The 26,701-nt window shown below is 42.1% G+C and overlaps 1 protein-coding gene across 3 annotated transcripts in view; it reads right to left on the reverse strand.

Moving 5' to 3' along the window:
• The window catches only part of ACVR1 (activin A receptor type 1), a 141,366-nt gene that overhangs the window by 41,259 nt on the left and 73,406 nt on the right, over positions 1 to 26,701 (reverse strand). For all 3 annotated transcript variants that reach the window (XM_088829499.1, XM_055398728.2, XM_088829503.1), the window contains one exon: positions 16,824 to 16,897. In XM_088829499.1, the coding sequence (XP_088685625.1) occupies positions 16,824 to 16,890 (67 nt within the window). In that variant the 5' untranslated portion in view covers positions 16,891 to 16,897. The remainder of the gene's footprint in view (positions 1 to 16,823; positions 16,898 to 26,701) is intronic.

Here is a 26,701-nt window from a genome sequence, read left to right on the forward strand (position 1 = left end):
GACTATTGTCCAATAGCTCAGAACTTTATAGGCTAAAAAAGGAACCCCAAATATCCGTGGACTTCTTCCAACAGTATAAACAGTTCATTCATTTGAAATGACAGCTTCTATTAGGCTCATAGATATGGGAGGCCTTCCATCAGCTCCTAATCCGAGTGCAGTATGGCACCTTTCCAGAATCTTCAGCATTTGAGATCTCTGGCATTAAACAAAGGCTTACGGAAGGATTTTGCAATGCCAGGTATCATTGCCAGCAACCCTGCTCCTGAGACAGAAACACAAAGGTCTGTCCAGACTGCCTAGTGAAGGGCATTTGATGGTCTGGCAAGAAAGCAGGCTATATGCTTGGAAATAAAAGACACCCAGGTGCCTAAATGCTCTCATTATAAAACATCCACTTAGGGAACCCAAATCATTTTTTTTTTAAACCTGAACAGAGAAATTGATATTTGGTAAAGTTTTACAAGCCAAAAAGAAAATAGGAATAGGGGCAATTGAATAGGATCACATATAAATTAGAATAATGACAATAAAATGTGACAGTAGGGTTTCCACAATTTTGAACTCACGATGCCTCCACTCTAAATGTGCCCTTCCTCCAGAGTTCCCTCACTGAGCTAATGGTGCCCCCATTTCAGATCTACAAGCCTCACTCCATGACTCTCAAAATGGAGATACACAGGGAATTCCCAGCAGTTAGGACTCAATGCTTCCACTCCTGGGGCCCAGGTTCAATCCCTGGTCAGGGAACTAAGATCCCACAAGCTGCGATCCTGTCTCCCTCAAAAATGGGGGGAGACACAGTGGTCATCCTGCCCTGGCTGACCTGCTCTCCACCTTCCCAGCCTCACCTCTGATCCCCTTTGCTCTGGGAAGGGTTCCTCCTGCTTCAGGAGCCCATGTCGCCTAGGTATGGAATTCCCCACCATGGGATGCTGGGTGGCCAACTTCCCTTCAGATCTCACCTCATTCTCCTCAGAGGAGCCTTTGTTCACACCCCCCAAGTGTAAAGCAGGAGCCCCTATCTACACTCACACACACGTGTCTGCATGGCTGTTCCACATCCAAGTCTCCCCTCCAGACTGTGCACTCCATGAGGGGGAGCTGAGCCCACTCAGCTCGCCATCAGGCTCCCCGCAACTGCCTCAGCCCCTGGCGGGAGGACACGTCTGATGAACGTTTAGCTCCAGAATGAATTTTCTCTTCACAGACAGGATTTAGAGGTGGGAAGAGACATGCTGCTGGTTTTCAGAGCAGACTGAGCCTATAAAGTCTTTAAATGTCAGCAGAGATCTTCAGGCAAGGCTTAGTCACCGAGCCAGCGTGTCTGTGCAAACCCCTTCTCCCTGCAGGAGCTCGCCACAGCGTCACAGCTGCTCACTTACTCGGGCTTACAAGTGTGGAAAACTGGTACTTTTTGTGGTATGGTAGGTTTTCTGTTTGCTTGTTTGTGTGAGTTGGAAAAAAGAAGTAAAATGCAAGAGTTCTGAAAACAAGGAATTATTTAATATATCAATAGAAGAGCAGGGCTTTTATGGGGGGTCCTTCCAGCCTCTATGATGCTATGGTGATCAGAATGATCACAACACGAGTGCCCTGGCTCCAGTCAGTTTAGAGATGTCTTGCAGGACTTGCCTGCTCAGCAGGGAAAGGATGCGCCTGGTCTCTGCTACCATTTTTCTCCTATCAGTGAAAATAATGGCATTTTCAGCGGGGAGTGAGGAAGAGTGAATTACATCATTTTCCCCTTCTTGCTCTGCTGAAGGTGATAAGGATTCCTAAGTCACCCTGCATTTGAACTGCTGAAGCTGCGGGGTCGGGGAGAGTTCCATCTGTTTATTTTGTGTCTGGGCTGACTCCTTGTCTCTGAAATAATCCCTGTAAATGAAGTCTATTGCAGCAGCCACACCTTTTATTTCAAAGCCAAAAACTCAGTCTGTGTTTAAATGACTAACAAGTTAAAGAGCATTGTGGGGTATTGACCTAAGACAATACTGGTCTGTCTCTTCTGTGATTTTTATGATTCTATGAACACAGCAAAGACTTAGCTTTAACACGTGTGCCATGTCTGCGAAGCACCTCCTTCATAGGGGAGAAATATGGAGGTCATTATTTAATCTTTCTTTGTCTCCAAACTTCTTGAATTGGCGCTTCATATAAACAAATGATCACCAGGCCTAATGGAAAGTACCTACTGAGGAATTCTTTCCAAGACAATATAGCCCTACTCCGCCCCATGTATTATTGACAATTCTTGCATCTAAGTGAAGCTCCAGTTGTTGGGAGAGTAACAGAGACCCCACAGGCTGAAGGAGAGGGAAAATGCACTGGGGAATTATAAACACTTCAGAGAAGTCATTTCTTGTTTAGATTCAGGAGAGCCGGTGACAGGATACCACCTATAGCATGTCTTAGGCTTGAAGCTCTGCTCACAGCGTGGGAAGAGATGTTCCTGACTCATTTGGGTTGTCTCCACCACCCCTTAGGATATCTGGGGAGCGCACGGCTGCTCCAGCGAGGGTTTCCTACACAGGCTCTATACTGAGAACATACTGCATGGGACCAGTCAGCAAAGAAGGGCCAACAGAGCTCCTACTTCTGTTCCCCTCCAGAGCCTGTGACCTTTTTCTCTGGGAATCAGGGACAGAGCCTCCAAGGTCGCCAATCTCTGCTTACCATCAGTGAGCTGCCACGGCACCCCCACTCCCTTTCCGGAAGCTTTCAAACCACAGAGATAAACCCTTCAAAAGATGGGCAGCACTCCAGTTTGTTAACAACAGTCTTAGACTGCCAGCCTCTAGGTATCGTGGCACCCAGAGCTCAAGGCAAAAACATCTAGAAGTAGTTAAATCCAGCTAAATTCCTCCTCTCAAGCTCCCTACCCTATCCCATCCCAGAGAAAAGCAGAGATGAGATATTTTCTAGACTCTTTTCTTACCAGCCCAAATGAAGCCAAAGAGATCAAAATACTCAAGGGGGAAAAATCTGGGGCATAGCCCAAACCTCTGACATTGCTGCTTTCCTGTCCCCCAACTTTCCAATCACATCCCAAGGTCCTGTAGGTTCACAACTCCACGGAAGGTCAAAGAAAGAAGGAATCCCTTGAGTGTAAGCTTTGTGCATCTGTATTATAATGTGATCTTTGCTTTGCCTATCTTTATTATCCCAAGTCTAAAAATGAATACAGACCACAAGAATTCAGGAACTCCTCAATTCAACACACTTAAGACTGGCTTCCTCATCATAGACTGAAGATCCTACAAGTCACCATGAAGAAAGCCGACTGTGGGTCATTTTCAGTTTATTGTTTCTTACTCCCAAGCCCACAGAAAGGCTCCAGGTGCCTACACTCTAGGTGAAAACAGAAAGCCGTTCTTCAGACTGCTGTGAACCAGAACTGGCTTTTCAAACACACATTCCACACGCCCCTCCGCCCCCCTCCCCAGCTCTGTGGCACAGTACGCCATTCCCAACTTCCATGATAATCTTGGACCTTGGCAGGAGAAAGGCAGCTAAATCCGAGATGTGTCATGAGGCCACTGGCTGGGGAGCAAGAATATCTAAACACAAACCAAGGCAAGAGCAACAGGCCAGGGTTTCTGCAGAGTCCCTTTGGCTCCTATGGCTGCAGAGCACCGACAGCCTAAAGATAACCCACGTCTCTAAGAAGGGACACTTTTAAATAGTAGCTTTAGTACCACCAGTCACTTTAGAAGTGTTTCCTTCCAGAGCCTGCTTCCATCCACACCGGCGTGCCAAGCCTGCCCAACGATGGCAAGCCCGCAGCAGAGATGAAAGCCCAGAAGGAAATGGAAAGAGTCCCAAAGGGAAACAGACAGCTCCTAACATGCTGGGATGCTATTCTGTGCCCACATTTGGACTGCTGAGAAAGAATAACCTAGCAAAGAGACACCTTGTAGAAGTGATCCACTGACAGTCACGGGGGATTAATGAGCAGGTAAAAAAATCAAGCAAAATAGTTTAACTCGATGTCTCCACCCTTTCTAAAGCTGTGGCAGAGCACACCATGATGGCTGCTGTCCAGGGTTTTTTTTAGGAAAGCCTTTCCCTCCAAGAGAAAACACAGACCTCTCCATTTGTCAGACCCCGTTTGGCTGAGCAAGGAGAAGTGTGTGGTGTCTTCAGCATGTACTGTCCATACGCAGTCACGGTGGCCTCTCACTAACCACAGCCGTGCCCAGTGGAACCACTCAGAAGAGCCTGCTCCTTTTTTGTTTCCTTTTAAGCCAGGGCCAAAGTTCCCAAGATCTTCCTAAGAACCGCTGAGATCCACTCAGCCCTTCACCTTAGCCAGCAGGGGAGCCCACGCTGTCCTAAATGGCAGTCGGCCCAGGGCGGGTATACAAGGGACAGGTGCACTGCAGGCTATTTTCAGTCGCTATCAGCTCGATCACGAGCCGCACATGCTCAGTAGGCAGGCGAGTTTTGGTTGCCTTTCCAACTCTGGGCAGCCAAGACATACACCTTTCACAGCTGCCAGGGCAACCAGCAGCCCAGTCCTCCTCCCAAGACGGGAGCAATGAAAACAGTGTAACCTGGCCAGCCACCACGCCAGCCAGCCAGCCAGCAGGCTGCACCTCCCATGGCCCTGCCCGGGTTATTCTGAGCCGGGCTTACTGACACTCCATGGCAACACAGGAACAAAGGGCCAGCTACAGAGGGATTTAAATATCTCACAAAAGTTGCTAGAAAAGTCAGCAGCTCAGCCTTCTGTTTCCATAATAAAAGTAGCGGTGGAATTATTGTTAGATTATTGTCGTTTGCTGCTGTTGTTAGCATTTGTGCACTACCTACAGCAAAGGTCTTCTCTCGGAACTAAGGGTTTTGTTTTTGTTTTGTTTTGTTTTTGTTTTGTTGGCCACTATCGAGTTGCTATAGTTGGGATGCCTTTGAAAAGGCAGCACGTGGGCCTGTCTGCCCAAACCCTGCAGGAGGACTAGTTGTTCCCTGTCCCTTCACCTCTCATCTTGCTGTAGCCTGTGATCCACTTCTTCCATACAATTCCTTCAAAACACACAAACTGCGCCTAATTAATCTTTCAGTGGGCTTTCCAGGTGGCTCAGTAGCAAAGAATACACCTGCCAATGCAGGAGACACGGGTTCAATCCCTGGGTTAGGGAGATCCCCTGGAGAAGGAAATGGCTTCCACTCCAGTATTCTTGCCTGGAAAATCCCATGGACAGAGGAGCCTGCTGGGCTATAGTTCAATAGGACTGTAAAAGAGTCAGACATGGCGTAGCAACTAAACAACAGTCCTTCAACAGCTCTCGGTGCCCTCAAGATCCAAAACACACACCTCATGCACAAGGCCCTGCCAGGCTACTTAGGGCCTCAACTCTCAACCCGAATGCCTTCTGCAGGCTGCCCTGGCCCTGCTGGACACCCTGGGCAGTGTTTCCCATCCACCTACTTCTCTGGACTTGGCCCTTCCCCTGTTTAAAAGTCCTTCTCAGCTCTTCCTTTGCTGGTCTAATGTCTGTCCATCCTTCCAAACCCAGTCTCCCTGGCCCGCTGTCCCCAGTCCCAGACCCGTGTGCCATGTAGACTCTTCCTGCTGACACCCCAGTATGGTGCTGTAACCTGTGTCTCCTTCAACTAGACTTTGACTCTTTGACAACAGGAACCCCTTTCCAGGTATGTTGACATCACCAGTACGGATCCTTGGCCTCATGCTAATCAATCAGCTAAAAGAATATTAAGACTGGTTCTCTTTTCCCAAACTTGGAATAAATTATTTGAAAGGATATGCTTTCCTGTCCTGTCCCCAATCCAGATCAGTTCCTTGGTCTCATATAATATTCTCTTTTTTACATTACGGTAATTATTCATTTGTCAAATATTCATTGAGCACCAAGATGCCAGGCACCGTCTCAGACACTAGGGAGAAAACAAAGAAAACCGCCGAGCCCCGACCTCTCTCACCCCAGGGCTCACTGTGCATGGATGACCCCTCACCACCACCCCGTTACTGCCCCACACGGCACTGCAGACAATGGCTCTACCCACATTCAGAAACACAGTAAAACGGAAGAAGATGGCTCATGACAGTGTTTGATGCTCTTCTAAGAAAGGCTTGATTCCTATGCAGGCCAAGAGTCTTCCTTTCAGAAGGCACTCGGGCTAGCGATACCATTTAATTTTCAAAAATTACCCTAAACCTTAGCAAAACTGTTTGAAGCTCATGAAATAGGAAATGATGTGAAAGATAAACATAAGCCATGAGTGTTTAACTCTACATGGCATTCTGCAGCATTATATAGTTCACAAGAGTCAAAGTTTAAACTGGACTATTTGTTTTGCTTTCACTATTTTTTACAACTTTCCTGAATGGGTCTGATTTATTATTATTTGGAGGGAAGGATTTGGTATTGGCTTGGTGTAAATATCAGAATTCAGAAAATAAATTCAGCAAATAATAAACAAAAGAGGCTACTCTGTCCAAGTCACCATTTGAATAAAAAAATATAGGTAGGGTTTTTTTGTTTTTGCTTTAAGGTGTATTTCACCACCCCCTTCCAAAAGGAACTTCTCATTCTCCCTCCCGTTCCTTCTTTCCTTCCCACATCCCGCAAATATACCTATCCTCAGAAAGTCCATGCTCCACTCTAACCCATAACAAGGAGTTAGATGCAGCATTGTGGAGGATCCAGGAAACACCCAGCTCTGCAGAGCTCAGATTCAGCTGATTAGAATCAGGCAGCAGCTATTCCAGTGTTACCACCACGGCTGAAAAGGCACAAATGTAAACTTCCCTCTTCCTGTCACATCACTGGCTTGCAGAGAGCGAATGGCAGGCTACATAAAGTTGTAAAATAATAATAATAAAAGGTCTGGAGCAACTCTGTTGGAGACTGTCTGGGTTAGCTGTCAGAGTTTTCACCTGAGGGCAGGAAGGACTTCCAAGCAATATGAGCTCTTGGGAGCAGAGGGGAGCTGTCTTTCTTAAACTGTGGCTTATGACCCATTCTGGGTAAGCAAATCAATTTAGTAGTTCAAGAGAAGGTTTCTTTCTTTCTAAATGCAATAAAACTAAATAGAATGAAAAAGAGAAGAAACAGGAGTACATTAAACAGAGCGATCGCTCTTCCACAGAATGTTCTCTGCAGATGCGTGTTAGTCCTGTTCCAGTTTGTTTCTAAACGCAGGTGCACTCGGTCCAACTCTACAGCATTTCTTCCTGAGTCAGTGAAGATCTTGAAGGCTGCCCCGCCCTGTGTCTTACACTATCTTGGAATCGACATGAGTTCTGAGTAATTATGACTATTGCACATAACCATTATCAGGGGAAGTTGCCTGAGGTCATGCTAGATGGCAGAGGGAGGTTCTCAGCAATATTTGGAGAGTTACAAATTATTTTTTTTTTAATTTTTTACTGAAATATAGGTGACTTACAATGTTGTGGTTTCTGGTATCCAGCAAAGTGATTCAGTTATACATACATGTATATGCTTTCTCATACTCTTTTCCACTATGGCTTATTACAGGATACTGAATATAATAATTCCCTCTGCTATATAGTAGGACCTTGCTGGAAAAGACTCTGATGCTGGGAAAGGTTGGGGGCGGGAGGAGAAGGGGACGACGGAGAATGAGATGGCTGGATGGCATCACCGACTCTGTGGACATGAGTTTGAGTGAACTCCGGGAGTTGGTGATGGACAGGGAGGCCTGGCGTGCTGTGATTCATGGGGTCGCGGAGAGTCGGACACGACTGAGCGACTGAACTGTTTATCTAATTTTATATATAGTAGTTTGTATCTGCTAATCCCAAAGTCCTAATTTATCCCTCTCCTATGCCCTTTCCCCTTACAAATTAATTTTTGAATGTGTTTTGTTTTCCTTGGTGTTTACTTTTCAAAAGCAAAAAATAGCACACATGACATGCCTACCAATCTCCTGCTTCCCCAGTTTTTCCATAAGGAGGAGATGGCATCCATGTTCTTTCCCCTTGAGACCGATCTTTGTGAGAGAGAAGCGTGGAAACTGTTGCACTGCCCACTCACTGTTGACCACAGGAAACCATTTAATGAGCTAGGGCCTTGGATTTGCTTTCCATCTGTTCAATATTTGACTCTGATTGAATTTTCAAGTCCGTTCCACACCCTACCACTAACTTCTTTCATATAAATGCATTGAATATGAGCATTTTATAATGTTCACTAGAAAAAAAAAAATTGGATGTGGCTTTAGTTTAACTACATACAGCTGAAACAAACATTCCCCAGGAAGGAAAAGCTGAAAGGAAGCTTTGTCACAGCTCACCTTGCATCAATAATACACTCACTCTGGTAGGTGAGAAAATGTGACAGTAAAGAAGAGGTATCTTCAACGTGCACAGCTTCATCTGATATTTACATTTAGGTCTCATGACTAACAGCTCAGTGCATCTCATCTCTCTTCCCAACAAATCACTCATACGATGATGTGTTAAAAAAAAAAAAAAAAGATTTTATTCTGAACCAAAGGAATAAATTACAATAATGAGAAATGAGAGCAACAAATTTAATACGGAGACATTTCTCTCACATTCATTCACCCCCTCACGAACTTCCTGCACTCTCAATAATGAGAAATTCAAAGAAAGGCTTATTCTATTCTTCACCCCCAGTGGCAAAGAGGGGCACCTTTGTCGACCCTAACAAAAAGTCTATTGAAGTGATCTCCTTCCTTCCCTCTTTGGGTAATTGGGCTGGAGAGTCTGAGTAGTGATGGCTTTGGAAATACTAAAATAAAATCAACCCAGAAAATAATTTAGTACTTAGCAATCTTCTCCTGGACAGGCCAGAATCTCTCACGGCAACAAAACTTGCTGTAATAAAATCTAACTATGGCTTGCAAATATAGTAAAATGTGGGTCATCTTAGCTTTGAAATATTTTTGAAGAAGCAGTATGGTATTCCACTCTAAGTTATTTGTGTCATGCTCATCCCTGCAGAAGCTCATGGGGACAAAAGTAAAACCAAACAAGGAGTTTCTGGGACAAAAATGGACTTCTCCCGGGTGGCATGATAGTAGTATTAGAGCATGATTAGTCTTATTAATGGGAAGGAAAAGGAAGGATATAGGGGTAATTAGGACTCAAGTGCTCTTCTCTATGAGAGCAAATAAAACTCTTCCTGCAGCTGGAGTTGTATATATAATGAATGTGAAAAATGAATACTAGTATGAGAGAGAAATAGAAAACACAATCAGCCTGTCATATAGACTGGATTGAGCTGGTTCCAGTATGTGCCAGATACAATGTCAGTGGATGTAGCTAATTTCAGTTCAGTCGCTCAGTTGTGACCGACTCTCTGCGACCCCATGAATCACAGCACGCCAGGCCTCCCTGTCCATCACCAATTCCCGGAGTTCACTCAAACTTATGTCCATCGAGGCGGTGATGCCATCCAGCCATCTCATTCTCTGTCGTCCCCTGCTCCTCCCGCCCCCAATCCCTCCCAGCATCAGACTCTTTTCCAGTGAGTCAACTCGTCGCATGAGGTGGCCAAAGTATTGGAGTTTCAGCTTCAGCATCAGTCCTTCCAATGAACACCCAGGATTGATCTCCTTTAGAATGGACTGGCTGGATCTCCTTGCAGTCCAAGGGACTCTCAAGAGTCTTCTCCAACACCACAGTTCAAAAGCATCAATTCTTCGGCGATCAGCTTTCTTCACAGTCCAACTCTCACATCCATACATGACCACTGGAAAAACTATAGCCTTGACTAGACGGACCTTTGTTGGCAAAGTAATGCCTCTGCTTTTTAGTATACTATCTAGGTTGGTCATAACTTTCCTTCCAAGGAATAAGCGTCTTTTAATTTCAGGGTACCAAAAAATGAAAAATTCTGAAGACTGATAATGACAAACTCTTGAACACGATTCCTCAAAGTATGCATGAGTGCTAAGCTGCTTTGGTTGTGTCCGACTCTGTGACCCCATAGACTATAGCCCACCAAGCCCCTCTGTCCATGGGATTCTCCAGGTAAGAATACTGGAGTGGGTTGCCACGCCTTCCTCCAGAAGATCTTTCTGACCCAGGGATCAAACTTAGGTCTCCCCCGCATTGCAGCCACCAGGGAAGCCCTGTTCAAGCTGTATAATCTTAAGCAATAGTCTAGATCAATTCAAAAGCACATTCCCACTAACTTATTTCATTAGGGTAATGGTAAGGATTATGGGAAAATAATATATATAAAACAGCCTAACATCTGACACATACTAACCACTCAATAAATAGTACTTATAAATCATTTAAAAGGCATGGTTATAGTAAGTATTTTCCAGACACATGAGGTCTTTTGGGCCCCCGAGTATTTAGGATTCCATAGAAATTGAAAATGTTCTAAAGCAGGGGTCCCCAACCTCTAAAGTCTGAAAATCTAATGTCTGAAGATCTGAAGTGGAGTTGAAGAAGTAATAATTGAAATAAAGTGCACAATAAATGTAACGTGCTTGAATCATCTTGAAATCATCCTCACCCCACCTCAACACCGTCTGTGGGAAAATTGTCTTCCACGAAAGTGGTCCCTGGTGCCAAAAAAGGTTGGGGACCAAGTGAAACTTTGCCAAAATCACTGTTTGGGACCTGTTATTTTAAATGTTATCACTATATCTAATCAATGTTTAAAAGACATTTGGGAGTATTTTGCTAGACAAAAGGAAAGAACCTTTGTTTTTTCTGTTTGTTTTTAGGAGACTGAAGTGAAAGTGAAGTCGCTCAGTAGTGTCCGACTCTTTGCGACCCCATAGACTGTAGCCTACCGGGCTCCCATTTTCCAGGCAATGGTACTGGAGTGGATTGCCACTTCCTTCTCCAGGGGATCTTCCCAACCCAGGGCTTGAACCCGGGTCTCCCGCATTGTAGACAGACGCTTTACCGTCTGAGCCACCAGGGAAGTCTAAGAGGAATACAATACCCAACAACATATATTAGAACAAAAAGTCTATGATTTTCTTATTTATGCACCAAGAATGCCATCTAGCTCCAATGAAGCCCAATTAATACGGTGCCATAGCTACTCTAATACAAACATCAAACATGGGTCCATTTCCTTGGTCATCTAAAACCCTGCACGAGACAATCTGTGAGGCTCATATAAAGCTTTTAGTTATCTTCCCTATTATTTACCTCTTTCAGTTACGTATTTTGTACTTAACATTTACTTTATGACTAATGTTGAGTATATTAGAGTGTATTACGAGTACGCGTTCTCAGTGGTGTTTTAAAAATTTTTTTCTAGTAAACATGCAAAAACAAAGAGTCTTTTCATAGAATATACTATTGATAGCTAACAAGGAGTTGAGTCATAGAAGGAAGACAAGACTAATATGATTAGAGAACTCTAGGTTATAGCTGGAATTTTTTTTTTAAAAAGCTATTGTAACTAAAGGATGATGTGTTTTTTCCATACTTATAAACATCCTAGTGGTGGTGTTATATTCAATAGCAAAACCTTAGTGGCATCCATTTCCATTTCAGCCAGGCTAACGTATTTCATTACAGATCTTCGCTGTGGCATTAAGAGGTCATTTGCTTGATTCTTTGGGCAGCTTAAGAGCTTAAAGCAGGAAAAAACAACCAATGGCTGAATTGCTAATACTTTCTCATAAGGGCCTTTCCACTTCCTCATCCCCCATTCATTCGCCACTTCTTCTCTATTCATACTACATTTCTACCTCAATTTCTTTTCCAGTCTCTTCTTTTTCTACTGTGCCGACACCATGAGTCCACCAGGACAGCACGTGACACTTGAAGGACTGTCCTACCATGCTGTGCATCTAGAGAAGCACATGGAATCTGGAGGGATTTCATTTCACAATGGTCTTTACTTTTTTGTTTTATTATGATCATATTGTATAGCCATAAAAAAGGGAAAATCTGAGCAACTTGCCTTTTGTCTCTAAACATTATCAAGTGTCCTCTGGGAGATAAAATAAACTCCTCGGCTGAGAACTGCGGTCAACCCATCAAACGTTCCCAGTCCATTTCTCTTATTCCTCATTGTTTCAGCCTAAGACCATTCAACCTATCTTCTAGTTAGTATACCTTCTACTCCTTTAAACTTCCATGCAGGATCCTTACTTCATCTCTTTTTGGTGCTAATTTAAATGACTGCAATATTATTGGACTGTGTCAAACAACACTGCTTAGAGTGGGATACAGACTTTTGATACCTAAATTGGTTGACAATAGTGCTTTCCAGTAGAAACATAGTATGAGCTACTTTATGTAACTGTAAATTTTCATAGTTGTAAAAAGGAACAGATAAAATTCACTTTTACTGTCTTCAAAACCCAGTGTGTCTTTATACTTAATAGCACATCTCAATTTGTGTTAGCTGCAATGAGAGTGCTCAATAGCTACATATGGCTAGCTCCCAGACAGGACAATGCAGATCTATAATACATGTCAATGAATATGGGAAGGAAGCAGGAACAGACTATAACCTAACATATAACAAAATAGATTTCTAGTATAACAAGTACTGTTTTTCCACAGTGTTGGCTACACTAACTTGTCGTATTACATGCTTCCTTGGAAACTTATCAAATGTATAAAGCCGATCACTATACCCTCAAGAGTCTGTAACAGACACATTAGTCTTACTGGCCCACCTGATCACAACAAGGCTGAGATTCATACCATAAGCACCACTCTTCATGGAGCAACCCTTTTAAAATAAAGTCCAAACTGCTTAATGCACAATAAAATATAGTTCATTTATATATCTAGAAAGATTTATACCAACATGCTAAAAGCAATTACATGTAAGTACAGGGAATTATAGGAATCTTTTCTTTTTCTTTTTCTCTTGATTATCTCTTTTGTGGACTCTGCATGGGCAGTATCATCCTTCAGTAGTTTTTTAAATGGGAAGAAGAGAAGATAGAATGAAAAAGCCCACAGATGCCAAAGCATTTTGTCGATGTGATCTCACACAACTAAGTTCCCTGTGCCCCTTTAGGGTCTCACTGTTCCACTAAGCATTCATTCACATGAACACTCTTTGCATAATTAATTGAACTGAATACCTAACACTTTTATACATAAAAATAGAAAGTATGTCTTACACTGTCTTAATGTATATGAAATTTACTCAAAATATAGCCACTGTGTCAATCAAGGGACAAATAGTCCCTGTTTCGATCCTTCCTACCAAAATTTGTTCACCAATTCAGAAAATTCAGTCACTGAATGCAAGATCACTTGAGCCAATTAAATCACCAATAAATATACTAGTACCAATAAGAATACAAACATTTATATACACACACATATATATTAATCTTTGATGTCTTAGAAAAGAGAAAACATACCAATAAGTACCGATACATTTTCTGTTTTCTACGACATCAAAGATTAACATATATGTCTGTATATAAATCTATGTATTCTTATACAAATATCTGTAACTTCATTATATCTTATAGTGTACTCATGCCCAACTAAATTACATTTCTCTATAAATACCATTTTAATTATATGATATAGTTCAGTTCAGCTCAGTTCAGTCGCTCAGTCGTGTCCGACTCTTTGTGACTCAATGAATCACAGCACGCCAGGCCTCCCTGTCCATCACCAACTCCCGGAGTTCACTCAAACTCATGTCCATCAAGTCGGTGATGCCATCCAGCCATCTCATTCTCGGTCGTCCCCTTGCCTCCTGCCCCCAATCCCTCCCAGCATCAGACTCTTTTCCAGTGAGTCAACTCTTCGCATGAGGTGGCCAAAGTATTGGAGTTTCAGCTTTAGCATCAGTCCTTCCAGTAAATACCCAGGATTGATCTCCTTTAGAATTGACTGGTTGGCTTTCCGTGCAGTCCAAGGGACTCTCAAGAGTCTTCTCCAGCACCACAGTTCAAAAGCATCAATTCTTTGGTGATCAGCTTTCTTCACAGTCCAACGCTCACATCCATACATGACCACAGGAAAAACCATAGCCTTGACTAGACGGACCTTTGTTGGCAAAGTAATGTCTCTGCTTTTTAATATGCTGTCTAGATTGGTCATAACTTTCCTGCCAAGGAGTAAGCGTCTTTTAATTTCATGGCTGCAATCAGCATCCGCAGTGATTTTGGAGCCCAAATAAATGAAGTCTGACACCGTTTCCACTGTTTCTCCATCTATTTCCCATGAAGTGATGGGACCAGATGCCATGATCTTCGTTTTCTGAATGTTGAGCTTCAAGCCAACCTTTTCACTCTCCTCTTTCACTTTCATCAAGAGGCTTTTGAGTTCCTCCTCACTTTCTGCCATAAGAATGGTGTCATCTGCAGATCTGAGGTTATTGATATTTCTCCCGGCAATCTTGATTCCAGCTTGTGCTTCTTCCAGCACAGCGTTCCTCATGATGAACTCTGCACATAAGTTAAATAAGCAGGGTGACAATATACAACTTTGGCGTACTCCTTTTCCTATTTGGAACCAGTCTGTTGTTCCATGTCCAGTTCTAACTGTTGCTTCCTGACCTGCATACAGGTTTCTCAAGAGGCAGGTCAGGTGGTCTGGTATGCCCATCTCTTTCAGAATTTTCCAGTTTATTGTGATCCAGACAGTCAAAGGCTTTGGCATAGTCAATGAAGCAGAAATAGATGTTTTTCTGGAATTCTCTTGCTTTCTCCATGATCCAGCAGATGTTGGCAATTTGATCTCTGGTTCCTCTGCCTTTTCTAAAACCTGCTTGAACCTTATACCCACACAAAATCCAGAACACAGATGTTTCAGTTCAGTTCAGTTCAGTCGCTCAGTTGTGTCTGACTAATTACAACCCGATGAATCACAGTACGGCAGGCTTCCCTGTCCATCACCAACTCCCGGAGTTCACTCAAACTCACGTCCATCGAGTCGATGATGCCATCAAGCCATCTCATTCTCTGTCGTCCCCTTCTCCTCCTACCACCAATCCCTCCCAGCATCAGGGTCTTTTCTAGTGAGTCAACTGTTTGCATGAGGCGACCAAAGTACTGGAGTTTCAGCTTCAGCATCAGTCCTTCCAATGAACACCCAGGATTGATCTCCTTTAGAATGGACTGGTTGGATCTCCTTGCAGTCCAAGGGACTATCAAGTGTCTTCTCCAGCTCCACAGTTCAAAAGCATCAATTCTTCGGCGATCAGCTTTCTTCACGGTCCAACTCTCAAACCCATACTTGACCACTGGAAAAACCATAGCCTTGACTAGATGGACCTTTGTCGCTTAAGTAATGTCTCTGATTTTTATTATGCTATCTAGGTTGGTCATAACTTTCTTTCCAAGGAGTAAGTGTCTTTAATTTCATGGCTACAATCAGCATCCGCAGTGATTTTGGAGCCCAGAAATATAAAGTCTGACACTGTTTCCCCATCTATTTGCCATGAGGTGAAGGAACGAGTTGCCGTGATCTTACTTTTCTGAATGTTGAGCTTTAAGCCAACTTTTTCACTCTCCTCTTTCACTATCATCAAGAGGCTCTTTAGTTCCTCTTCACTTTCTGCCATAAGGGTGGTGTCATCGGCATATCTGAGGTTATTGATATTTCTCCCAGCAATCTTGATTCCAGCTTGTGCTTCCTCCAGCCCAGCGTTCCTCATGAGGTACTCTGCACAAAAGTTAAATAAGCAGGGTGACAATATACAGTCTTGATGTACTCCTTTTCCTATTTGGAACCAGTCTGTTGTTCCATGTCCAGTTCTAACTGTTGCTTCCTGACCTGCATACAGGTTTCTCAAGAGGCAGGTCAGGTGGTCTGGTATGCCCATCTCTTTCAGAATTTTCCACAGTTTATTGTGATCCAGACAGTCAAAGGCTTTGGCATAGTCAATGAAGCAAAAATAGATGTTTTTCTGGAACTCTCTTGCTTTCTCCATGATCCAGAGAATGTTGGTAATTTGATCTCTGGTTGAACATCTGGAAGTTCACGGTTCACATATTGCTAAAGCCTGGCTTGGAGAATTTTGAGCATGACTTTACTAGAGTGTGAGATGAGTGCAATTTTATGGTATTTTGAGCATTCTTTGGCATTGCCTTTCTTTGGGATTGGAATGAAAACTGACATTTTCCCGTCCTATGGCCACTGCTGAGTTTTCCAAATTTGCTGGCATATTGAGTGCAGCACTTTACAGCAGCTTTATTCATTACTGCCAAAACTTGGAAGCAATCAAGATGACCTTCTTGTTGAAGGGATAGTGGAAGGCATAAATAAACTATGGTACATTCAGATAGTGAAACATTACTCGGTGCTAAAAGGAAATGAACTATTAAACCATGAACAGATATGGAGGAAACATAAAAGCATAATACTAGGTGAAAGAAGCTGATGTGAAAAGGCTATACAGTGTATGAATCCAGTTACATGACACTAGAAAAGACAAAACTATGGAAGCAAAAAAAGCATCAGCTGTGGGCAGATGTTACAGAGGTGGAGAGGGACAAATAGGTGGAGATCAGAGGATTGTTAGGGCAGTGAAATACTCTGATACTGTACTAATGGATATAAGTCATTTTACATTTGTCCAAACCCATAAAATTTACACCAGCAAGGGTGACTCCTAATATAAACTATAAACTGGGATGATTCTGATGTGTCAATGTAGGTTCATCAATTGTAACAATTGGATCACTTTGGTTGGGGGGAATGTTGATAATGGGGAAGGTCATACATGTGTGGGGGGAGTAAGTAGATGACAAATCTCTTTATCTTCCTTTCAACAGCTCTAAAAAGATAGTCTTAAAAATGGGGGAAGAGGAGGATTAAGTCTGACAGGATTAAGAACAAGCTAGTTGACACTAAACTGAACATTACACAGTATACTTATCCTCCCCAACTGTGAGCCACTTACCTTCCATACTAGGGGAAGGGAAAGCAATTATCACGAGCACAGGAAGAATCATCACTCCATCCACCATTGTACAACTGTGGAGGGAAAAAATAAAAGACAGTTAAGTAAACCAAAAATAAAATGTAACTGCAGGAAGACAAATGAAGCATACCATCTTTAAACTCGTCATTCAAGGCCTTTCTTACAAATCCCTCTTACATATGTTGCCTTCAGTTCAGTTCAGTTCAGTCGCTCAGTCGTGTCCAACTCTTTGCGACCCCATGAATCACAGCACGCCAGGCCTCCCTGTCCATCACCAACTCCCGGAGTTCACTCAAACTCATGTCCATCGAGTCAGTGATACCATCCAGACATCTCATCTCTGTCGTCCCCGTCTCCTCCCACCTCAATCCCTCCCAGCATCAGACTCTTTTCCAGTGAGTCAACTGGTCGCATGAGGTGGCCAAAGTACTGGAGTTTCAGCTTCAGCATCAGTCCTACCAATGAACGCCCAGGATTGATCTCCTTTAGAATGGACTGGTTGGATCTCCTTGCTGTCTAAGGCACGCCCAAGAGTCTTCTCCAGCAACACCGTTCAAAAGCATCAATTCGTCAGCGATCAGCTTTCTTCACAGTCCAACTCTCACATCCATACATGACCACAGGAAAAACCATAGCCTTGACTAGCCGGACTTTGGTTGGCAAAGTAATGTCTTTGCTTTTTAATATGCTATCTAGGTTGGTCATAACTTTCCTTCCAAGGAGTAAGTGTCTTTTAATTTCATGGCTGCAATCAGCATCCGCAGTGATTTTGGAGCCCAAAAAAATAAAGTCTGACACTGTTTCCACTGTTTCCCCATCTATTTCCCATGAAGTGATGGGACCAGATGCCATGATCTTCATTTTCTGAATGTTGAGCTTCAAGCCAAACATTTCACTCTCCTCTTTCACTTTCATCAAGTGGCCTTTGAGTTCCTCCTCACTTTCTGCCATAAGGGTGGTGTCATCTGCATATCTGAGGTTATTGATATTTCTCCCGGCAATCTTGATTCTAGCTTGTGCTTCCTCCAGCCCAGCATGCCTCATGATGTACTCTGCATATAAATTAAATAAGCAGGGTGACAATATACAACCTTTACGTACTCCTTTTCCTATTTGGAACCAGTCTGCTGTTCTATGTCCAGTTCTAACTGTTGCTTCCTGACCTGCATACAGGTTTCTCAAGAGGCAGGTCAGGTGGTCTGGTATGCCCATCTCTTTAAGAATTTTCTACAGTTTATTGTGATCCAGACAGTCAAAGGCTTTGGCATAGTCAATGAAGCAGAAATAGATGTTTTTCTGGAACTCTCTTGCTTTCTCCATGATCCAGCGGATGTTGGCAATTTGATCTCTGGTGCCTCTGCCTTTTCTAAAACCTGCTTGAACATCTGAGAGTTCATGGTTCACATATTGCTGAAGCCTGGCTTGGAGAATTTTGAGCATGACTTTACTAGCGTGTGAGATGAGTGCAATTGTGCGGTAGTTTGAGCATTCTTTGGCATTGCCTTTCTTTGGGATTGGAATGAAGACTGACCTTTTCCAGTCCTGTGGCCACTGCTGAGTTTTCCAAATTTGCTGGCATATTGAGTGCAGCACTTTCACAGCATCATCTTTCAGGATTTGAAATAGCTCAATTGGAATTCCATCATCTCCACTAGCTTTGTTCATAGTGATGCTCTCTAAGGCCCACTTGACTTCACATTCCATGATGTCTGGTTCCAGGTGAGTGATCACGCCATCGTGATTATCCTCATCATGAAGATCTTTTTTGTACAGTTCTTCTGTGTATTCTTGCCACCTCTTCTTAATATCTTCTGCTTCTGTTAGGTCCATATCATTTCTGTCCTTTATCGAGCCCATCTTTGCATGAAATGTTCCCTTGATATCTCTAATTTTCTTGAAAAGATCTCTTGTTTTTCCTATTCTGTTGTTTTCCTCTATTTCTTTGCATTGATCACTGAGGAAGGCAAAGTCCGATATTGTAAAGAGCAATACTGCATAGGAACCTGGAATGTTAGGTCCATGAATCAAGGCAAATTGGAAGTGGTCAAACAGGAGATGGCAAGAGTGAACATAGACATTCTAGGAATCAGTGAACTAAAATGGACTAGAATGGGTGAATTTAACTCAGATGACCATTATATCTACTACTGTGGGCAGGAATCCCTTAGAGGAAATGGAGTAGACATCATGGTCAACAAAAGAGTCTGAAATGCAGTACTTGGATGCAAACTTAAAAACGACAGAATGATTTATGTTCGTTTCCAAGGCAAACCGTTCAATATTACAGTAATCCAAGTCTATGCCCCAACCAGTAATGCTGAAGAAGCCGAAGTTGAACGATTCTATGAAGACCTATAAGACCTTTTAGAACTAACACCCAGAAGAGATGTCCTTTTCATTATAGGGGACTGGAATGCAAAAGTAGGAAGTCAAGAAACACCTGGAGTAACAGGCAAATTTGGCCTTGGAGCACGAAATGAAGCAGGGCAAAGGCTAATAGAGTTTTGCAAAGAGAACGCACTGGTCATAGCAAACACCCTCTTCCAACAACACAAGAGAAGACTCTACACATGGACATCACCAGATGGTCAACACCGAAATCAGACTGATTATATTCTTTGCAGCCAAAGATGGAGAAGCTCTATACAGATAGCAAAAACAAGACCAGGAGCTGACTGTCGCTCAGATCATGAACTCCTTATTGCCAAATTCAGACTTAAATTGAAGAAAGTAGGGAAAACTACTAGACTATTCAGATATGACCTAAATCAAATCCCTTATGATTATACAGTGGAAGTAAGAAATAGATTTAAGGGACTAGATCTGATAGATAGAGTGCCTGATGAACTCTGGACGGAGGTTCGTGACATTGTACAGGAGACAGGGACCAAGACCATCCCCATGAAAAAGAAATGCAAAAAAGCAAAATGGCTGTCTGAGGAGGCCTTACAAATAGCTGTGAAAAGAAGAGAGGCGAAAAGCAAAGGAGAAAAGGAAAGATATGTTGCCTTACTTCTTAGTAATTTAAACATGTACTGTTTACATGGATCTAAATAAATCATCTTAAAGTGTTAATCAGGTTTATCTCCTACTGGTGGCCAATCCAAGACAACATTCTGAGTCTACCCTCTTATAAAGAGCTCAAAAAGGACATGAAAAAGTCTCAGTTATAAGGCTGGGTCCTAAAGGACTTATAAGGATGGGTATTCGTAAAGGACTTAAGTTTGAATTTTATCTTATCCCACTGAACTCAGAACTGGCAACAAGAATTCTAAGAAGCATGAATAGACTGTTCTAACATGATGCTAAAGATTAAGTGACTGAATAATCCAAGCCAAATTATTATGTCTGAGCTTTACTTTTCCTTCAAAAGGATTAGAGGGGAAGCAATTTACAATCATACAGCCCTAAAAAAGAAAAAAAAGTAAAACACAAAACTATAGCTTACACTTCGTCTATGACAAAGCAATGTATTCTTACATTAACTTCAAATTTAACAAAGCATAGACACAATCAAGACAGGAAGAAATCGAATAAAATTTTAACATATGAAATTATATTGGAGAGAAAATAAGATATATAAACTTTAAGTTGATACTGCCCTAAAACTATATGGGTAGAAGCTCAGTGTTCTGAGTCAAAGGACAAGAACAGAGATTTGAGTAATTCCTGCAAAATTTTGGAAATTATGATGAGAGTTTGGTTATACTAATTTTTTATTACAAAGAATAATTTTTAAAAATTAAACTTTGAACTACTCTTCTGGATGGCAAAAATAGAGAGAAAATGGGTAAAGTTCTTTAATGAAAAGGTTCGTGTGCTATGTTGCTCTTATAGCTTTAAAGCAAACAAGAACCCATTGGTATCTAAGCTGTTTGGAATGGACACCTTCTGACTCATCATCTTAAAATCAAAATTTTTTTGTTAGTAGTCTGATTGTTCATGCCCCACACCTCTATTCTATTTTACCACCCCTCACTCCAATTTGTCTACAATTGCATTTCAGACTCTCTCTTCCACAAAAGCAAGGTGACGGAAGGGGTTAAAGGAGAGTTTAATGAACTTCCTTTTTATATTTTTAAAAGCACATGAAACTTGAGTGACCCTTTTTTTCTGTTTCTGTTGCTGTTATTATTTCCATGTTCACCATAGATCTTTTCTACAGCAAGCCCTTATCTAGTATACAAATGCCTCACCTCACCCTGGGATCCTCACAACATCTCTGTGCCTTTGAACAGAAGCACTCTGTTGGTTCCCTCCAGTCCAGGTGACCTGAGCCTCCCCGCTACCTCTCTCCGACCCAACTCCCTCCTCCTGCCATTCATGGTCAAGTTCAAAAAGCAAGTGCCTGGTGCAATCGCTCTCCATCGGCAGTGATTCCAGCCCTCTCAGCACTGGTCTAACACCACTCAGAACCAATCCGTTGTCTACGCCAGTTTCCAGCACTGGCCTCCTTGCCCCCAGAGGGGTACATACTTTCACAGGCCATACAAAATATTGCATTGAATTATGGAATGAATATACTAAAACTTGTATCCTATCTAAAAAATGATTTAATCTAATAGAGTGATAACTTCATCTTTCATGACAGTCCACTACAAGAGGTATCTTGCAGAAGTGGGAGTTACCTAATGGAAAGAGTAGACATGGTTTGCTTCTAGAATAGTCAGGTTTGAAGCTTTATTTAAGTGGAATCACATGTTGTAAAGAATCCACCTGCAATGAGGGAGACCTAGGTTTGATCCCTGGGTTGGGAAGATCCCCTGGAGAAGGGAAAGACTACCCACTCCAGTATTCTGGCCTAAAGAATTCCATGGACTGTATAGTCCATGGGGTCACAAAAAGTCAGAAAAGACTAAGCGACTTTCACTTTCACAGGCTGTTACAGCTAGATACAATGAAATGAGCCCTCCCCAAATTGCAAGTGTTCTAAATCCATTAAGGAAACTACAGATGAAATATGTTATTAATGAGTACCAGAGAATAGTGAGAAAATGGTAGAGCTGATATCGCTATTCCTAGTGGTTAATCAGTTTACTCAGTTCAGTTCACTCGCTCAGTCGTGTCCGACTCTTTGCGACCCCATGAATCACAGCACACCAGGCCTCCCTGTCCATCACCAACTCCCGGAGTTCACTCAAACTCATGTCCACAGAGTCGGTGATGCCATCCAGCCATCTCATTCTCTGTCGTCCCCTTCTCCTCCCGTCCCCAATCCCTCCCAGCATCAGAGTCTTTTCCAGTGAGTCAACTCGTCGCATGAGGTGGCCAAAGTATTGGAGTTTCAGCTTTAGCATCAGTCCTTCCAATGAACACCCAGGATTGATCTCCTTTAGAATTGACTGGTTGGACCTCCTTGCAGTCCAAGGGACTCTCAAGAGTCTTCTCCAACACCACAGTTCAAAAGCATCAATTCTTCGGTGATCAGCTTTCTTCACAGTCCAACTCTCACATCCATACATGACCACTGGAAAAACCATAGCCTTGACTAGACAGACCTTTGTTGGCAAAGTAATGTCTCTGCTTTTGCAATTAACATTCAGGTCAATGTGACATGAAGCAGGTTCACCAAATTCAAAATTAAAAAATACATTAAAAACTGATTTGCATCCAGTATCACAAACAATAAACATTATCCTGAGTGAAGAGATTTTCGTCAATACAATGTCATTACCATTAGCAATACCATAAATATTTCACCTTAAATCTTTTTAAAAATTCTACTTTATGTACATTTTATAATACGTAGATTTTATATAACACTTATAAGCAACATACACACTGAAAAAGCTTTTTAACTGATGAGATATAATCCTCAAAAGTCTTTGAAAACCACTGAACTATCACAGTCTTATCTTTGAATTTCCATCCCATCTTTTCTCCTTCTTTCCACAACTATTGGAAGCCTGCTATGTATTAGAAATTAGAAACTTAAAATGATAAAGATATACAAACATGGTCCTTACTATTATGGAGCTTACACAGTCTATGGTGGTACTCAAATAACCATACAGAAGACTGCACAGTTAAAAACTGAACTAAATGTTAGGAAATTGATGGAGAAACAGTGGAAACAGTGTCAGACTTTATTTTTTTGGGGCTCCAAAATCACTGCGGATACTGATTGAAGCCAGGAAATTAAAAGACGCTTGCTCCTTGGAAGGAAAGTTATGACCAACCTAGATAGCATATTAAAAAGCAGAGATATTACTTTGCCAACCAAGGTCCGTCTAGTCAAAGCTATGGTTTTTCCCGTGATCATGTATGGATGTGAGAGTTGGACTGTGAAGAAAGCTGATCGCCGAAGAATTGATGCTTTTGAACTGTGGTGCTGGAGAAGACTCTTGAGAGTCCCTTGGACTGCAAGGAGATCCAACCAGTCAATTCTAAAGGAGATCAATCCTGGGTGTTCATTGGAAGGACTGATGCTAAAGCTTTCCAATACTTTGGCCACCTCATGCAACGAGTTGACTCACTGGAAAAGACTCTGATGCTGGGAAGGATTGGGGGCGGGAGGAGAAGGGGACGACAGAGAATGAGATGGCTGGATGGCATCACCGACTCGATGGACGTGAGTTTGAGTGAACTCCGGGAATTGGTGATGGACAGGGAGGCCTGGCGTGCTGTGATTCATGGGGTCGCAAAGAGTTGGACACGACTGAGCAACTGAACTGAAGTGTTAGGAAGAAAGAGAGTTAAATAAGACTGCTAGCAAAACAACTTGAGATTTTTCTGGAGGGTGGAGGAGCTTCCCTGGGGAGATTATATCTAAACAGGAACTAGAAAGATGAGTAGGAGGTACTACAAAAAGGGTAAGACTATGTGAGTTCTAGTTTGTGTGTGTGCATGCGCGTGTGTTTGGGTTGGAGTGGTGAACACTCTGGTGGAGACAGGAGGGCATTTAAGGAAAAAGGCAGTTTCTCGGTTTCTCCACAGACCCTGTGGCCACGGGAAGCATGGTGCATCCTGAGGACTTAAGAAAGACTTCACATGGGAAAAAAAGAAAACACCAGGCAAGGATACAGAGAGCTTACAGAGAAGAGTGACAAGGAGAGAAAACCCAAGAAGGCCGGGGAGGTAGCCCCCAACCAGAGCCTGGGTAAAACCTGGTAAGCCCTAGTAGTAAGCCCCTACTCACCTCCCTACATTCAAAGCCCTTCTCCACTCCAGTGTCCTTGGCACATCAACTGGCCAGCTTCCTGCCTGTCTCTGGACCTCTCTATATATGCTGCTGCTACTCGCAGTGATTGGGCCCATCTTTTAGGATCTAACCTGGCAAATTCCTACTCATCTTTCAAGTCTCAAATGTCTCAACCTCCTAGAAGCTTTCCTATACCCTCATATTCCCTCATTATACTCTCACATACCATTTTGTTGATTTCATTCATAGCACTTATCATAATTAATAATTATATATTCATACTCATGTGTGTGCTTTTGAACATCTGCCTCCCTCACATTATAGTAAAATCTATAGTCTATTTTGTTCATCACTACCAAAGCCAAGTAGGTGCACATTTAATACTTGCTGAATTCAAATTTTCCCTGAACTAATCAGTTCGATTTAACTTTAAATTCCAAAGAATTAGCAATGCCCCCTCCCCATTCCTAACACACAAGTACCTGCAAAGGAATAGCAAGATTAAGGCATTTTTCAACTGTTTATTGTCTAGAATCTAGTGCAGGTAATAACAGTCAGCAGTTAAATTCAAAGCTTTAAAATCAAGAATTCTTTCACAATTTAAAAAATAATTCTAAAGACAATCACCACTGGCAATTTTTCCTGTCACAAAACCAACAAAAGTTCCTGCCCCTAAACACCTTTTAACTGATTATTATTGTGCAAGCAAAATTAAAACAATAATTTAGGCTCCTAAATGGAAAACTGGGGAGGAAAAAAAAGGAGTTATAAATTCAAGCTTCCAAACAAATCTGCTGTTTAGAGATAGTTCAAAACCTGCTAGAAATCTTTGGGAAGAAAATGTCACCATCACTTACCAGCCACCACTTTGTTCAGTGTCTGGACTGTCTCTGCTGACCAGTTAACTCAGCTATTAAAAAGGGTACTTTGAAAAGTAAAAAGGTAAAAGAAATGCAGAGAGGATAATGTTCTGGAATAAATTTTCTGATCACATTTTACTTCTGAAAAACATCAATATGATAACGTCCCAACTTGAAGCCCCAGGGATCTATTTCTAAGTTTAAAATATGCTAAGAAGAAAATACTGTTTTTAAAAGTAATTTTCAACTCCTTTGTACTCAAGTATTTTTAACTAAGGAGTTTCAGAAGTGGGCTGGCCCCAAAGAGAAACTGATAATGAGAAGAGAGTGGCGATGATCAATAGTTCAGGGATGTTTTAATTCAGTGATTTAAAAACTTTTTGATCTCAGAATCTCTTTATCCTCTTGAAAATTATTGAGGACTCTAAGGAACTGGTCTATGTGGGCTATTTCTTTCAACAGTTATTCTATTAGAAATTTTTAAATTTTTTAATGGAGAATGTTTTAATTACTGTATTTGTTTTTAAATAACAACATATTATCCCATTTTTTCTAAATTAAAAAAAAAAATGAACTAAACGGAAACACAAATGTATGGATACCAAAGGGGGAAGGTTTGGGGGGAGGCGGGCAGGAAACTGGGACTGACATACACGCACTATTGACACTCTGTATAAAATAGATAACTAGTGAGAACCTTTTCCAGTGAGTCAACTCGTCGCATGAGGTGGCCAAAGTATTGCAGTTTCACCTTTAGCATCAGTCCCTCCAATGAACATCCAGGATTGATCTCCTTTAGAATGGACTGGTTGGATCTCCTTGCTGGGAAAGGTTGGGGGTGGGAGGAGAAGGGGACGACGGAGAATGAGATGGCTGGATGGCATCACCGACTCTGTGGACATGAGTTTGAGTGAACTCCAGGAGTTGGTGATGGACAGGGAGGCCTGGCATGCTGTGATTCATGGGGTCGCGGAGAGTCGGACACGACTGAGTGACTGAACTGAACTGAACTGAACTGAGTGAGAACCTACTGTATAGCTCAGGGAACTCTACTCAGTGCTCTAATAGTGACCTAAATGGAAAGGAAATTCAAAAAAACAGGGGATCTATGTATATGTAGAGCTGATTCACTTTGCTGTACAGCAGAAACTAATACCACATTGTAAAGCAACTATACTCCAATAAAAATTAATTTAAAAAATTTTTTTTAATTTTTAAGAAGTATATTCCCCCCCCCAAAAAAAAACTGTAGTGAGAAAAATGGTATTATTATGGATTTTGACAAATCTCTGTTTGGCTTAGTAGAAAGCAACTGGATATATATATGACTCTGCATTCAATCTGTTATGACATGTGGCATCAGCTGAAACAGAGAATCCAGCTTCACACATGAATATGTCTGTGAGACTGAAAGAAGACACTGTGGAACACCCCTGAGACAGTCTTAGAAACTCCAGAGAATCCTGGACCATGCTTTGAGAATCAGTGCCTCACTCCTAAAAGATCAATTCTTCTACCACACCAGGAAATCAGATGGTACTAAATATTTTAAGCTGAGCATTTGCTCAATACCTGACAAAAATGTTACTGTTCCACAGGTTAAGAAATCTCTTTAAACTCTCTCACATCAAAGAAGTCCACAAGACTAGTGGTCAAGGGAAGCCATTATACATGTCTATTTCATGTAGGAACAGCATTTTATGTACGCAATTAAATAGTGTTTAAATGAGACATGAAACTGATCAGAAGGGGTCCGGTGTCCATCTGCAATCCAACTGAATCCTTTTGCAAAATTCTAAGCCCAAAATACGTAACTGAAAATACTCATAGGCTACTGGGGGTTATAGAATATTACC

The sequence above is a fragment of the Moschus berezovskii genome, chromosome 2 (genome assembly GCF_049115385.1).
Source record: "Moschus berezovskii isolate FMDL1 chromosome 2, NW_MosBer_1.0, whole genome shotgun sequence".
Classification (NCBI taxonomy): domain Eukaryota; kingdom Metazoa; phylum Chordata; class Mammalia; order Artiodactyla; family Moschidae; genus Moschus; species Moschus berezovskii.